The sequence below is a fragment of the Saccostrea echinata genome, unplaced genomic scaffold (genome assembly GCF_033153115.1).
Source record: "Saccostrea echinata isolate AGI-Se365-2 ecotype Australia unplaced genomic scaffold, CSIRO_AGI_Sech_v1 ptg000013l, whole genome shotgun sequence".
NCBI classification, from domain to species: Eukaryota; Metazoa; Mollusca; class Bivalvia; order Ostreida; family Ostreidae; genus Saccostrea; species Saccostrea echinata.
Genome location: NW_026889762.1, coordinates 1375463 through 1391783, shown reverse-complemented (window position 1 = coordinate 1391783; position 16321 = coordinate 1375463). Strand labels below are relative to the sequence as shown.

General features: G+C 33.5%; 1 protein-coding gene across 1 annotated transcript; it reads left to right on the top strand.

Annotated features, from left to right (window-relative positions):
* The first annotated feature begins 1016 nt into the window (after positions 1–1016).
* On the top strand, positions 1017–14979 carry LOC133186220 (probable serine/threonine-protein kinase roco4). Its single transcript, XM_061321453.1, has 5 exons — positions 1017–1167; positions 5329–5541; positions 6416–6513; positions 6643–7462; positions 14810–14979. The coding sequence occupies exons 1-5, from the start codon at positions 1017–1019 to the stop codon at positions 14977–14979; spliced, it is 1452 nt and encodes a 483-aa protein (XP_061177437.1).
* The last annotated feature ends 1342 nt before the right edge of the window (positions 14980–16321 follow it).

The window sequence follows — 16321 nt, the reverse complement described above, 5'->3', positions numbered from 1 at the left end:
TAGAATAAATACATTTATATTGATATAATAACGGAATGAATGTTTTAGAGACGGGGGAAAAACAAATGAGCATGTTATTTTTTTTAGTATATGATTTTGTTTTTTTACTTTTGTTATTCTGATTTACATATAAAATGAGCAACAACCGCAAGATTTTATTAATTATTCTTTATTAATCTATGCATATTGTTTTTTTTCTTTAGTCTTTTAACAGATTAACGTATTTAAGGTTCAGCAGCAAAGCATCATAAGAAAATTTATGAAATCTTATAATATTTTAGGAAGGGGGGGGGGTATTGAAATGTATGTAGCTTCAAAATGAATATGATGACCTTACTTCATATTTTAACCATAAGTCATTTATAATAATTTGTACAAAATATATTAGTTTTTGGAAAATTCATTGGGTACTTTTTTGTCAAGACGTTGAGAATTGCTCTTGATGTGAAAATATTACTGCAAATTTACAATGAATACTCCCCTAAGCCCCGGTGTCATTACTACATCTATTAATAGTTTCCGATTCAATTTTTATTTTGAATATCCTAAATATCAAAATATTGAAAACCTGCGGTTACCATGGCAACCGTATCATCCTTATAACCCTGATGATCATGGTTGAAATTTTCATATTATGATACCATTAACGTAAGGCAAATTATATGTAAAAATGAGAAAAATTCATCGAGCGGATTTTTTTCACGGACCCTTGCAATCGCTTCCTTAATTCGTTCCATTTTAACCGAGACAAACCCAAGGATGTCAGATGAATGACGAATGACAATTTTCCAATCCCCTTTACTTTGTTTGCATGGCTTTCTCTTCAATTATTTCTCATTCGATGCGCTTTCTATTGTTTTTTTTTTCAATGTAAAATGATTATTTTGCTACATGCAATTTTTTTCTTATTTGCAGTAAATGTACCAGAGGAAGTATTGGACTGGGAATATGACGCGAGATGTATATATATAGAGTGTGCAAAAAAGGGAAAAAAGACGATACATAGGGCTCGTGCGATGATTGTTGGATGTGCAGGTGCTGGAAAAACTACTCTTCTAAAACGCCTACAGAGGTTAGGAAAAGAGGAATTAAAACTGGTGCACTCGACTGTTGGACTAGAAGTTCATGAAGATTTGTTTGAAATACGGTTTGACCTTTCCTTAGCAGGTATGAGAAAATGTTTAATTTACTGATTTAGAGCCGAAATCTGTTTCATTATGTCAGGTTATGTACTGTCGTTATCAGAAATGATGAGGCTTGTATCAAATTTGTTTTATCGCCACAGTATATCCGATATAAGTTTCAAGTTCCCTGATTCCATGAGCAAAAGAGAAGAAAAACTTTTCTTTCATGGAAATGTTGTAGTTTGTATAACGACTTATTCAGCTTCCTCTATTTTTTTCTTACCAGTGTATCGTTATCAACGTCTGAAATATAATTATAATCTCCACATTTTAATGTAAAACAATTCAGGATTAATTATGCTTTTTTTCTGTTACTGTTAAAATCATAATTTTTTTTATCTGAAGAGATTGTTGTTTGAGGGAATTCCGTTTACGTCTCAAAGAAATAAATAATAGTAAATTGACATCAATACAAAACATTTGTGCAATTATGCTGATAGTTTAAATAATAAAAAAAAATACTTTCATATGTCCATGCAATTCAAACTTTTTTTAATTGTATAAGATGCTTTACATGAATTTGGAATCGAAAAATTTTGTTAGTTGATATATTTGGGACCTCTTGTTGTGCTAACGAAGAAATAGGTCACACTGACCTGCTTCCTGAATTGCTGTTTCTTTCTTTCTTTTTTGTCAAAAATATTGCTAAAATTCATAGATAATAAAACATCTAGGATCGAAGATATGTTTATTCCAGTATTTGTTTTATGACACGTCACTCAAAATTAGCGTAAAGTGACTTATTTCAACATTTTTTGTAAGATGGCTCTTCATATTGAAAACTTTTAAATAAAAGAAAACAAAAACAAGGAATTTTGCTCATTTGCAAGTGAAAGTAAGGATTCATCCGTTTGTTTGTTGTTGTTTAAGGTCCATATCGAGAATTTTTCACGCATATGGAGACGCCACCACTTGCCGGTGGAGAGCTGCAAATTTTGACCTATGCTTGGTACTCAGGGTCTTTGAGCAGTGAGAGATCTTTTTCGTGCCAACACCCACTGCGGCACGGGACCTCGGTTTATACGGTCTTATCCGAAGGACCGGTCTCCACGTCCCACAGTGGGATTCGAACCCGCGACTCCTTACTCCGAGACTCTAGAGCAATCGCTGTAACCATTGAGCCACGCGGGCGTTTCATCCATAGTTTGTGGATAGTCAACCCTTCTAAGTGAATAATCCTTAGAACTTTAGCAGTGTTTACTCATAAGTAAGCCAAAGTAATCTCCTTTTTGGTATGGCTCTTGATTTTAAAATTTTAAAATTTGAATGTTGATGTACATGTCATCAAGGTGTCAAGATGAGTTATCCCAAAGAAGGGGATAGTGAATTAAGTTTCTAAATTTTCAGCTACCTATTTTTTATATTATTATTATTATTATTTTGCATTTAAAATCATAAGTTACGAGTCCAAGGATCATTAAATCTTGTCACATGAGGGATTCTAGGAATTCAGAAACTTTTTCCCTAATATGAAAAATAAGGATAAAGAACAGTAATCAAGCTCAAAAGTCCATTGAAAGAATACAAATCTTGGGGCAGAGCAAACAGGGACCTTTAAAAGCATCAGAGGTGGAATCAGGTGCCTTGGAGGAGTAAGAATACCCTGTCGACGGGTCACACCCGCCGTGTGCTCCTCGTCATGATTTAAGCAAACGGGAATAATGGCTTTACAGTAAGTATGAAAACGTCAGTCAGCATTCGACTTAATGGTAGATTGTATTAGGTGACAAGGAAATTGTATCGACCATAGAACTTACGAAGTGTTGACTTCAAAGACGACTGTTTATATTCTTGTTCCATCAACTTGTTTGTCAATAGCTTGTCTCTTTTTAAAAATGTTTCTTAAGGAGAGTCTGCTCTTGCGTATCAAATCAACTGGGAAACATAAACTCCATATGCAGGTGATAAGGCAGCAATACTACATAAAAAAGGGAATTTGTTAATTGATAATACGTCTTCGATATATCTAAATGTCAAAAAGGCCAACGCAATATGTATAGTATATAGAATATAAAAGTAGATCTAATAATCGAGGGCAATTTGAACCCCTGGGAATTCCAATGGATTGTTGGAAGACTTGATCTCCAACAACTACATAGATATTGTCAATCAGAAACTCAAGCATGTTTTAGTATCAACTTTGGAGTACTTGTGTGTACAATCTGAATGCTCTTTTAACGAAATAATTTTTGCAAATGACCAATGACAAGGTAAGTAAATTAACTATTTCAAATTTATTGAAAAAACACCTGTCTATGATGTCAAAAAGCCTGGACTTTAGTTTATCTTGTGTCATTGTTGCGGTGTTTTCCTTTTAAAACCATTGTGTTTTTATCTTTGATACATCATGACTAACTGTGATCTAACAACCAAGCTCTATCAACATAAAGCACGCCAGGGTAATGCTGAAACAAATCCAGTGACCCTTGGCCTTACACCAAATAAGAAAAAATATAAACAAAGTAGCCAGCTTTATAGACAAAATACAAAGTCATGTTAACATAGTGGAGAAACATTTGCATGTCGATTTTCAAATCCAAACGGGAATCCACACAGCACATTTTCAAATGAATGTTTTTCGTCTCTCACAAACTTGAAGCGTAACAAACCACACACAATGTACTGTAGTACAGGGAATGAGGTGGATATTCCTAACCGTATTGTTTTATTAATTCCAACACAAATCGCTGCATCCAGTAATTTAGAGAATCGCTGTACATCTCGGTCAGAATGGACATTTTCCCGTGCGGTAATCGTTGAACATATAAATTGCCCATTTGGTAATTTTACGAGTGTTAGGATTAACTGACAGAAGGAATTTTCCATCATAATTTCAACTATTTATCAATTGATAAACTAACTGATCATTATTAATTCAACATAAAATAAAACAACTGGCATATTCATTCCTATAATTTAGGTAAAATTTATTTCGTTATAACCAGATAGCTAACTCGATAATTTGTTATAACGGCAGAAGTAACTCGTTATGATTAGATAATGATCTTGTTATAACGAGATAATTAATTTGTTATAACGATATAACTGGATAATCCATTCATTATAACGAAATACTAACTCGTTTATAAAAAAATGAGTGTTTTTTGTCGGAAATGAGCCTATTCGGCTTTCATACTTAATAATGAACAGAGAGAGCTTTAGTAACCAGCTTGAGATCAGCATACTGTATGATAATATATTACAGATATTGTTACAAAAATCGTACCGCTAAACCAATAATAAGAAATGGAAGGCCATTCAGTTATTGACTCATGATTTAACATTGTTATATCCTTACGTCGCGGGTTCGAATCCCACTGTGGGACGTGGAGACCGGTCCTTCGGATGAGACCGTATAAACCGAGGTCCCGTGTCGTAGTAGGTGCTGGCACGAAAAAGATCCCTCACTGCTCAATGGCCGTAAGTGCCGAGTATAGGACAAAATTTGCAGCTCTCCACCGGCAAGTGGTGGCGTCTCCATATGAGTGAAAAATTCTCAAGAGGGACGTTAAACAACAAACAAACAAAACATTGTTATAGAAAAAAAAACAATTTGCTACACTGTGTCATTTAACATCACTGTCATTGCATAGAAATGGGCAGGCAATTGTTCAAATCATAAGATTAGAATTATATTGAAATCTGCATTTAATGATATTATAAAATCTTCAATTTTAAATATATATTTTTTCCTTGAAGTAGGAAACAGAAGCAAGGGTAACTGAAACAGATTCATTAGTAATTTCTGCAATCAATATAACAGAATAAATAACATATCAGAACGTAAAGAGCACCGTGTAAAAAAGAAAATCTCATTTTGAATCGAAATGATTTATCGTACACTGTATTATTATGTGCGGAATACCTTATAAACAAGGGATGATGTGATCCTACAGTCAGATTGCTTATCTTAGAATTAAAAAAAAAATTCTCGTAGTGCCTGAATTGAAACCTAATCAGTTTTTATTTTTTGCCTAACCATTTTCTTAAAGGTATTTAATCATATAATTAAAACTTTTGTGTATTAGCAAGTAGCGTTAAGCTTAGTTTCTACAAGGACATCTACTGTTGTATCATTTAAAGTGTTTTCACAATATTCTTATATTTTGTCGAATACTAGTACTTCGATTGAAATGTTTAACAGCACTATCAGATGATTCGACGAATGACGAAAAACAGATTTTGAGTGTCATGGATTTTGGAGGACAGTGTGCATATTACGCCTGTCATCAAATCTATCTCAGCAGAAGAGCATTTTACCTTCTAGTCATAGACATGTCCAAATCATTTAAAGAAAAGGTTGACGAAAGTCTCTGTGAACAACGAGGCACAATGTTTGCAGATTGGACATACGGAGGTAATGAGAAAAGAATTTATAGCATGTATACTCTAAATTATATCTGAACTGAGTTTCTAAAAAACAAGTAAGGCAAAACAAAAAGGTACAAATAACAAGAATATGTAACACTAAATAAGTTAAGATTATTTAGCAGTGATATCTTTGAGTAATTTAATATTTCTGATTCTGATTTGTATACCATAACTCATCCTTCATTCAGGAAGTATGTTTTCATAAATTTAAAGGAAAATACCAACAACCCAATTGTTTGTTTATAGCATTGACTAATTCAATTGAAATATCACAATTGTCACCATGTTGAAAAACGCCTTAACTCATTAATAACACATCTCAGGGTTAACAGTGTAATAAACCGTGTTTATACAGGACAAAATTTGGATTAAGCTTAGTATTTGAAAGCAATGAGTTCCAGAAGACTATCAATTTTACCCAGAATTATTATAACTGTTCGTTATCCCCATATTTCATTGGTATGTTAATTCAGCGTTTCCTATTTCCACTACAAAGCTCGGATGCTTAAATGTTTGACAAGATAATTGACGCGTTCGGTTAACCTGGAAGCATTCCTGATGACCCAATACTGTATTTATTGAAATGACCATTGTAACATGTCAAAAGCTCAGTAGGTCAATGAACGAGTGACAATCATGAGATTCAAAAGATTGTTCAATGTAAAAGTGAGGAAATGACAGTATATTTTCTTTGAAGTGAAAATTTATCTTCGTTCTAAAAAAAGGCTCCAAAAAGCTGTACAGATACAAGTACATTTTTGTAAAATATTTATGAGCCAAGTTTTTGTTTATTGATTAATTTTATTTCATTTTCCAAATACAATTCACTGAAATTGTTAAATATCACTATGTAATTTTAGAGTATGTTCTATTCTGGTTAAAATCAGTTCACACCTACTGTGCAGAAGATACATCAATAATTGTCGTGGCTACACACACTGAAAATGCTACCCTAAAGGTAAGCACGCAAAAATACGAACCATGATGAGGTCACTGAAAATCTTCGGTCAGTTTTTAAAAAAAGAAGTTATTCTTATTTATGAAAAAATGTTATATCCAGTATTGCTAGTATTCATTATTTATGTAGGATAAAGAGGAATTTTACGGACAGCTCTTGGATTTGATACCTACTGATTCCAAACTTAAGAAACATTTTAAATATGAAAGATGCTTCTTCGTCGGTTTCCATAATGACAACTCTGGAGAATTAGAGCATTTATCTGAATTAGAAAATTGCATTGTTTCTATTGCCAAAGACAGAAGATGGAAAGAAACCATACCAGAAAAATGGTCGATAATTGAAATGGTATTAATTAAATTCAAAAATGATTCAGAAAAAATAGTGACGGTGGAGGAGTTGATACGGAAATATTGGGTGCCTAAGAAAGATGAAAAACATGAAAAGGGAGAAGGAATAAAAGTTGCTCTTCGCTTTTTTCATGACATTGGAACAATTCTTTACTTTGATGAGGAGAAACTTTCAGATAAAATAGTAGTTGACGTCCAATGGTTTGTTGATACATTCAAATTTATAATATCGGACAAGAACCATGTCAGAGATTTGGCAGGCACTAACAAAGACTGGAACGAATTTCATAGGACTGGATATCTCATTGACAGTTTTCTCTGTGAAATTTGGAAAAGCTTGTCAATAGATTTATGGTATAAATCGACCATTCTGCATTACATGCAAAGACTAGGATTGATAGCCATAGGGAAAATCAAACACTACGTTCCATGTATGAATAAAAGAGACTTTGGTAAAAAGGAACAGACGGCCTTGCGGAAGATGGAAACAAAATCTTCTGTGTTGGTGCTACATTTCAACTTTCTACCATTCTTTTTCTACTGTCGATTAATAGTTGCTTGCATTGTGGGCACCAAATGGGAGGCTGTAGAAGATGGTGGTATACCATGCTTGTATAAGAACATAGCAATTTTCATATACAAAGATCACTATATTGCCCTTGTTGTGACACAAACTGCAATTCAAGTCCAGATTCTGCGATCACAAAATACACCTATTGATGCAGATATCGCCGTGTACATAAAAGATGCTCTGGAAAATAGACTAAAATATTTAACAAGCACCTTTCACAAAAAAGTTGCATATAAGGTTGCATTTCAGTGCTCCAGTCAAGATGTACTTTGCGAAAATAGAGAATGTTACGTTTATAAAGAGGAAATATTTAATAAAGGACGAATATTGTGCCCAAGACACGGTTTCACAGAAAAGCATATGGTAAACGAAGAAGCTCTAACAAAGTTCTGGTATAGCGTGAGTATATATATATATATATATATATATATATATATATATATATATATATATATATATATATATATATATATATCTGAACATATATGTTTTATTATATATGGAATAAAAAAAAATCTTCTCAAGAATAGCAAAGCATGATTAGTCATATTGATATGGAAGCATCCTCAGGTATTTAGATTCATGTTTGTTCAAATGATAAGCCCCGGGTAGGGTCACAATGGAGGATCACAGTTTTAATAGGATATATAGTAAAAATCTTTAAAGTGGGGACTGTCGCCTGCGTGGCGCAGTGGTAAGAACGTCTGCTCTAGAATTGCAGATTAAGGAGTTGATCCTTACGTCGCAGATTCGAATTCCACTGTGGGACGTGGAGACCGGTTCTTTGGATGAGACTGTATAAATCGAGGTTCCTTGTGGCAGTAGGTGCTGGCACGAAAAAGATCCCTTACTGCTCAATGGCCATTAGTGCCGAGCATAGTTCAAAATTTGCAGCTCTCCACCGGCAAGTGATGGCATCTCCATATGAGTGAAAAAATCTCGAGAGGGACGTTAAACAACAAATAAAACAAATAAATTGGGCATCGAAATTTTTAATAGGTTTATATATTAGAAAAAATCTTCAGGAACAGCATTGCCAGGATTAGTCATAATGAAATAGAAGTATCCCTAGGTAGTGTAGATTCAAGTTTGTTCAAATTGTGACACCTAGATGTTGGAGAGGGTCACATGTTTTAAAAATCTTCTTCCCAAGAACAGCAAAGCCAAGGTTTTTTTTTATGAATATGGAAGCATCCTCAGTTAGTGAAGATTCAAGTTCATTAAAAGAATGACAACTGGGTGTAGTTTGGGGCCTCATCAGGGAACAAAATTTTACATAGGAATATATAATTGAAAAAAAAAAATCTGCGTATGATGAACTTCAGCACAATAACAGGAAAATGTTAGAATAATGATGTTTTTTTTTTTATGAGTGAACTATTCATGATTATGATTTTACTATAAGTCACTGAAGAGATTTATTTATCAATCGATTGATAAATTATAATTAAAAAAATAGTTTGCTAAAATAATTTATTATCCACAGATGTCTTTTGTCTTCTCTTACAAGTATTCATAATCAAGATTATCACCATATATGGTAAGGTTTTGTGATAAGATGCCAATATGATCTACAAGCTTTGAGTTCTTTGTCGTTGGCGACAATATATGCAGGTCCTTGTCCATTTTTTTCTCTGCGACGACAATGTGTGCTGTGCAAACACGCACATAATGTGGCCGGTGACTAATTATGCAGGGTCGAAAATGTGTAATGACGTAAAAGGATATAATTACTGACCAAAGTGCAGCGAAAATTTCACTTTTTAGCTCACCTAAGCCGAATACTCAATTGAGCTTTTCTGGTCACATTTTGTCTGTAGTCCGTCTGTCCGTCTGTAAACTTTTCACATTTTCGACTTCTTCTCCAGAACTACTGGGCCAATTCAACCAAACCTGCCACAAAGTATCTTTGGGTAAAGGGAATTCAAGTTCCTTCAAATGAAGGGCCACGCCTTCCTCCAAAAGAGATAATTATTAATTCGTGAAACATTAATGGCATCATTAAAAAATCTTCTTCTCAAGAACCACTGTGCTTTAAAAACTGAAACTTATGTGGAAGCATCCTCAGGTAGCGTAGATTCAAATTTGTTCAAATCAAGACGCTCGGGGGTAGGGTGGGGCCACAATCGGCGATCAAAGTTTTACATAGGAATATATAGGAAAAATCTTTAAAAATCTACTTCTCAAGAACAGCAAAGCCATGATTGGTCATATTTATATGGAAGCATCCACAGGTAGTGTAGATTCAAGTTTGTTCAAATCATGACCCTGGGGGTAGGGTGGGGCCACAATGGGCGATCAAAGTTTTACATAAGAATACATAGGAAAAATCTTTAAAAATCTCTTCTCAAGAACAGAAAAGCAATGATTGGTCATATTTATATGGAAGCATCCTCAAATAGTGTATATTTAAGTTGCTTCAAATCATGACCCTCGGGGGTAGGATGGGGCCACAATGGGAGATCAAAATTTTACATAGGAGTACATAGGAAAAATCTTTAAAGATCTCCTTCTCAAGAACAGCAAGGTCATGGTTAGTCATATTTATTTGGAATCACCTTGTAGTGTAGATTGAAACTTGTTCAAATCATGACCCCCAGGATAGGGTGGGGCCACAATGGGTGATCAAAGTTTTACAAAGGAATACATTGTAAAAATCTTTAAAACTCTATTTCTCAAGAACAGCAAAGCCATGATTAGTCATATTTATATGGAAGCATTCTTAGATAGTGTAGATTCAAATTTGTTCAAATCATGATCCTCGGTGATTCTCGGGGATATGGTGAGGCCACAACGGGTGATCAAAATTTTACATAGGAATACATAGTAAAAATCTTTAAAAATCTATTTCTCAAGAACAGCAAAGGCATGATTGGTCATATTTATATCGAAGCATTTTTAGATAGTGTAGATTCAAATTTGTTCAATTCATGAACCCCCAAGAGAATAGAGGGGCCATAACAGGGGATCATAGTTATACAAATGATATATTAATAAGAATTTTCTTCTTAAGAACAGCAAAGCCATTATTTGTCATATTAAGTCAAAGCATCCCTATAAAGTATAGATTAAAGTTAGTTCAAATCACCCCCCCCCCAACCACTTTTATACTTAAACTTTTCAACCTTTCCACACTGAACTGATTTCTGCTTTTTCTTAGCCATAGTGCTCAGGTGAGCGATATGGCCCCTGGGCCTCTTGTTGTAAATTGAAATGAGAGTGTAACTTTGAAATTTCAAAGTAAGAATCTAAAAAACGTTTATTTTAAATTATTTAATTTTTTTTCTCCTATTGCTATATATTTACTTAGATTTGGTATACAAGTTTGAGATAAACAAAATGTGTTTGTGAAACACTACTGCCCCTGTATGTCAGCTTCTGGCGAGGTCAAGGTCAAGAGATTAAACTTCAAGGTCAAGGTCAAAAGATTAAAATTGTTGGTACGCAAAGAAAGGTCTTGTCATAAGGAATATATGTGTGAAATATGAAAACTTTAACTCCAGTCGTTCAATTGTTATGGCCAAGGTTAAAATTTTTCAAAGATAGGTCAAAGTCCAAGGTCAAAATCAAAGTATCCATTGGAAGGTCTAGTCGCAAGGAATACACAAGTGAACCTTTTGAAAGTTATGGCAAAGGTTGAATTCTTTTCAGAAGAAGGTCAATCTCAAAGGTTGAGGTCAAAACTATTAGTATCTAAGAGAAGTTCTTCGTCACAGAAAAACTGAAGTCATAGCACCAAACGTTCAAAAGTTGAAGGTTAAAGATTTTCAAAAGTAGGTTTAATTTCAAGGTCAGTGTAAAAGGTTCGAAACTGTTGGTTCTCAAAAGAAGGCTTTTTCACAAGAAATGCACGTGTGAAATATGAAAGCTCTAGCGTCAAAAATTTAAAAGTTATGGCCAAGGTTAGAGTTTTCGAAAGTAGATAATACTCCAAGGTCAAGGTTAAAGGGTCAAAATCATCAAATTGTTGGTATTCGAGGGAAGGCCTAGTCACAATGCAGGAAATGCAGCTTTGAATTAGGAAAGCACTATCTCTAATCTTTCAAACGCTATAGCCAAGATAAAGGTCAAATGGTAAAAACTGTTGGTACCCATCTAAGGCTTTCTCACAAGGAATACACAAGTGGAGTATGAAACCCCTAACCCCATCCGTTCAAAAGTTATGCCCAAAGTTAAAGTTTGATAAAATTTTGCAAAAGTGGGTCAATATGATTGGTCAAGGTCAAAAGGTAAAAAAATGGTATCCAAGGAAAGGTCATGTCAAAAGGAATACACATTTAAAATATGAAAACCATAGCTTTAACCAATCAAAAGTTATGGGCAAGGCAAAAATTTTGCATACAAACAGAGATATAACTAGGCAGACAGACAGTCGGACGGACAGAGCAAAAACTATATGCCCCCAAATCTTCGATTACAGGGACATAATAAAAATGACACTTTTTTGCAAACTGCATAGCCCTTTTCACTAATTTGGAATTATTTCAAAATGCTACACCTCCAAAAGTCTGTTCTTTTGACTTCAAGAAGACGTTCACTTAAATAATATATAAAATATATGTATAATCTTGTTTATCCTGCTATAGATTTTGGTGAATCTCCTTGTGTGTTATAGCTATACGCTCTTAAAAAGTCATTGGATTCTATGAAATTGTGAAAAATTGTGATAAAATTATCATTTTCATACAATTATTGGATACGTTTACCTCATTTTTCTATGACTCTTATTACTTTAGAGAAAGTCATCCGTTACATGCAACACGTCTCTGAAAGGTAAGAAACTCAATTGACATTTGCGTTTTATTGCATTCATAGACCCAACATAAATTATTCAATGTATACTCACCATCAGCTTGCAGACAATGACGCGGACGTATTTGATTAGAACTTTCTATACTTATAAATTAAGGACTAATGACCCTCTGCTTTACATTTCTCATTTTTCAAACATCCCAACGTTGATTTTCATCAAGTGCTATAGCACTAGCTTCAAATGAAAAAAAATAGTATGGGATATGAAGCGCTGCTTTTTTCAGAAATGATTTTCATGTCATATAATATGAAGAAATTTTAATACAGAGAATGGAAAAGTAGTAATTTATTATAGCAACATAAAATCAAAAATATGAGTCTTAAATAAAAATAATATTTAGTGTCATAACTATTAAATTCATAATAGAAAACATAATAAAGCGCGCTTCCTTTGTCGGGATATTACAATGGTATATGCGGTTTTAAGAAGTGAATACATCTGTTAGCAAGAGTTACATGTATCTTTCTGCAAATGTTTTTTTTTTCAATGAAAAAAGAAAATAATACTCTAAAAAGCTTATATTTGGTACTCGAAAAATGAAATCCTTTCATAAAATGGTCATTTAAAAAAAGAACCTTTTCAATTTGTAAGGGTTTTAAACCTGGATTTATATGTTATTGATCAAATATTATAAAACAATATGAAAAAGTAAAGGGAAAGGAAATGAAAGGTAATGGTTCCATCATATGTTAAGTTTGATCAAATTGACTACTGAAAGGTCTCGATAATTAAACTCTGATGACGAAAACTATGAGTAATATTAGTGTTTTTTTACTTGGAAAGTTATTTTTCCTTATCAGAGGGTCGTCGGTCCCCTTTAATCACACTTATAGCAAAGTGCCAGGGATGAACAATTTATTTTTTAGCCCACCTGAGCCGAAGGCTCAAGTGAGCTTTTCTGATCAAAATTTGTCCGTTGTCGTCGTCGTTGTCGTCATTGTCGTTGTTAACTTTTCACATTTTCAGCCTCTTCTCCAGAACCACTGAGCCAATTTCAACCAAACTTGCCAGAAAGTATCCTTGGGTAAAGGGGATTCAAGTTTGTTCAAATGAAGGGCGACTCCTTCTTTCAAGGGGAGATAATTGCGAATTCGTGAAAAATTATGGCATCTTTTAAAAATCTTCTTCTCAAGAACTACTGTGCTAGAAAATATGAAACTTATGTGGAAGCATCCTCAGGTAGTGTAGATTCAAATTTGTTCAAATCAAGACGCTCGGAGGTAGGATGGGGCTACAGTGGGCGATTAAAGTTTAACATAGGAATACATAGGGAAAATTTCAAAAATCTTCTCAAAAACAGTAAAGCCATGATTGGTCATTTTTATATAGAAGCATCCTCATGTAGTGTAGATTCAAGTTTGTTCAACTCATGACCCGCCGAGGTAGACCGGGGCCACAGTGTGCGATCAAAGTTTCACATAGGAATACATAGGGAACATCTTTAAAAATCCTTTTTCAAGAACAGCAAAGTCATGATTGATCATATGTATATGGAAGCATTTTCAGGTAGCGTAGATTCCAGTTTGTTCAAAACATGACCCCCAGGATAGGGTGGGGTCACAATGGGCCTACCGGGGGTAGGATGGGGCAAGAATGGATGATCAAAGTTTTGCATAGGACTACATAGGAAAATCTTTAAAATTCTTATTCTCAAGAACAGCAAAACCGTGATATGTCATAATGAAATAAAAGCATCTTCTGCAGGTAATGTAGATTCAAATTTGATCAAATCCTGACCCCCAGCAGTATAGAGGGTCCATAACAGGGGATCATAGTTATACAAAGGAATATAAAGGATAATTCAATAAAAATTTCTTCTTAAGAACAGCAGATATTATTAGTCATGTTTGTTAAAATCATCCCCCCCCCCCCCCGAACCACTTTAAATATTTAAACCTTTCAATACTGAACTTATTTCTGCATTGTCTTAACCAAAGTGCTCAGGTGAGCGATGTGGCCCATGGGCCTCTTATTTATTGATGTAATTTGTTACCTGTTGAGTTCTTGATATACAAAGAATAGAAATTACGTCAATGCATTTTAACTATGTTCGCTGTAACCGTGTTTACTATGATTATTGACAGATAAATGCCAGTAAAGCGTTTATTTTGAAATTAAGACTATTTTGATTATTTGTTTTAATTCGCAATCGCTCACGTTTGAAGTGTTAAAAACAACCACTTTATATAAATACCGAAACTATCAATACTTTATGAAGTACATAGCAATTGTAAATTTTCAAAATTTTCAAATAAAAAAATGAAAGAAGGGGTTGGAACATTTACAATATAAACTAAAGGTTGTAAAAATCTTCAAAAGAATTGTGCTCATAGAAATTTTATGTTTAAAGAAAAGAAGTTAAAATGATAATTTTTATTTCTTTGTATTATTATGGATTTCTTCAAGGCAAAAGAAAAACAAAAAGTGATTTGGAGGTGCATTCGCTAGATAAACTTCACCGATGCTTACTTGCAGACCTAGTAAATGACTATCTTGACGAATCTGTAGACGGACGGCGTGTTTATGTGAAATGGAAACAATATTTTAAAACTCATTACCCAGCACCAAGGTATGATTCAACCACTATTTCTCAAGATTTCATTAAACTGGAAGAGGATGGAAAACTTTCAGTGAATAATTATGGGACATTAAAGACAATATTAGAGAATGTCGATCAAAGAGCTTGTCAAAGAGTTGTGGAGTGTGAGGAAGAACTCTCGAAATTATTGTAAATGACTTTTGGTTTGAAACTAAATTTATTTCACAAATTCCAAGACATGTACCAACCATAATTTAATTTTCCTTCTTGAATCTCTGAATAGATCATTAAGTTCTCATAGTTTATGTCGCTGTATGTCTATACCACATAAAATATGTATTGTTATTATCTATGTCACATTATAATAAATTAACGACAGATGAGATTGTATGTCTTTGTTTAAATTAGAAACTGCAAATAATTTGTATTCTATAAAAGGATGACTGCATGCAATAGTATTATCCAGTATTCCTTTTCAAAATATCGGTTAAGCGCATCTTATCTAGACAGTAAATGAAGTAATTAAGGTTATAATTGCTTTGAAAAAAATAAAAGACATCTATCTACCTGAAAACAATTGTCGGCTAAGGTTAGTGGGAACAATAACAAATCGATCTGTACCATCTCTGCGTTGTTAATTTTACATAGATGCTTGTACATACATGTACATTGTGTTATTTTTTTGCCGAAACATTGAATTTTTTATCCATTTCTGCAAAAACTTTCTCAGGTTGTAGAAGTTGCAAATGTGTCACGTTAAAAAATAACTGATACCATTTTTTTTCAATCGTTCGCGGTTTATAAAGCGTAAACTGCCCCAAACCACTTTATACCGTATAAATTGGGTAGCTATTAAATTCATTCCTTAATTAAACAATTTTAAGCCCTGTATACACAAGCATCAGCATACACAAAATTAACATAATTATGCACGCATAGCGAGAGTCTACGAGGGGTGGAACCTCTAGTGTCCATCTGTCCGACTCCTCAACACCAACAATTACAGTAAGCATTATAAACTCTCCATTATACATGAAAAATATCTATACATAATACATCTATACATAATATACATATGTACATATAAATTAAATTATTCATCATTTCTTAATATCATTGCATGAAAAATAAATTTCCCTAATCCAACTAAAACACCAACATCATGAGAGCTGAGTAACTGAGTAAGCTTGTACATATTTAGAGATCTGAAATAATATGGGTTGATATATTTTCTTCTAAAAGAATCATAAACAGGACATTCAAGCAAAAAATGATATTCATCTTCGATTCGGTGATCATTACAAAATTGACATATTCTATTACTTCTTTCTATTTTCTGATATCTTCCTGTTTCTATACTTAAGCTATGGGAAGAAAGCCTTATTCTAGTAATATACTTCTTTAACTTAGAATGAATAGGTTTTGTCAAATACGCATGGATTTTGGAAAAATTGTCACACACAATGTGCTTATACAAGAAACACTTTGTTGAATTTTCAAAAAAGGCATTACAATCTTGAAGGTAGATATCCAAC

What these genes read in the sequence shown, in the direction of transcription:
- LOC133186220 (XM_061321453.1), top strand. Translation starts at nt 1,017, where the DNA reads ATGATTGTTGGATGTGCAGGTGCTGGAAAAACTACTCTTCTAAAACGC. An exon ending in GTTTGACCTTTCCTTAGCAG is followed by an intron (nt 1,168 to 5,328) that starts GTATGAGAAAAT and finishes AATGTTTAACAG; the next exon opens with CACTATCAGATGATTCGACG. An exon ending in GGAGGCTGTAGAAGATGGTG is followed by an intron (nt 7,463 to 14,809) that starts GTATACCATGCT and finishes CTCATTACCCAG; the next exon opens with CACCAAGGTATGATTCAACC.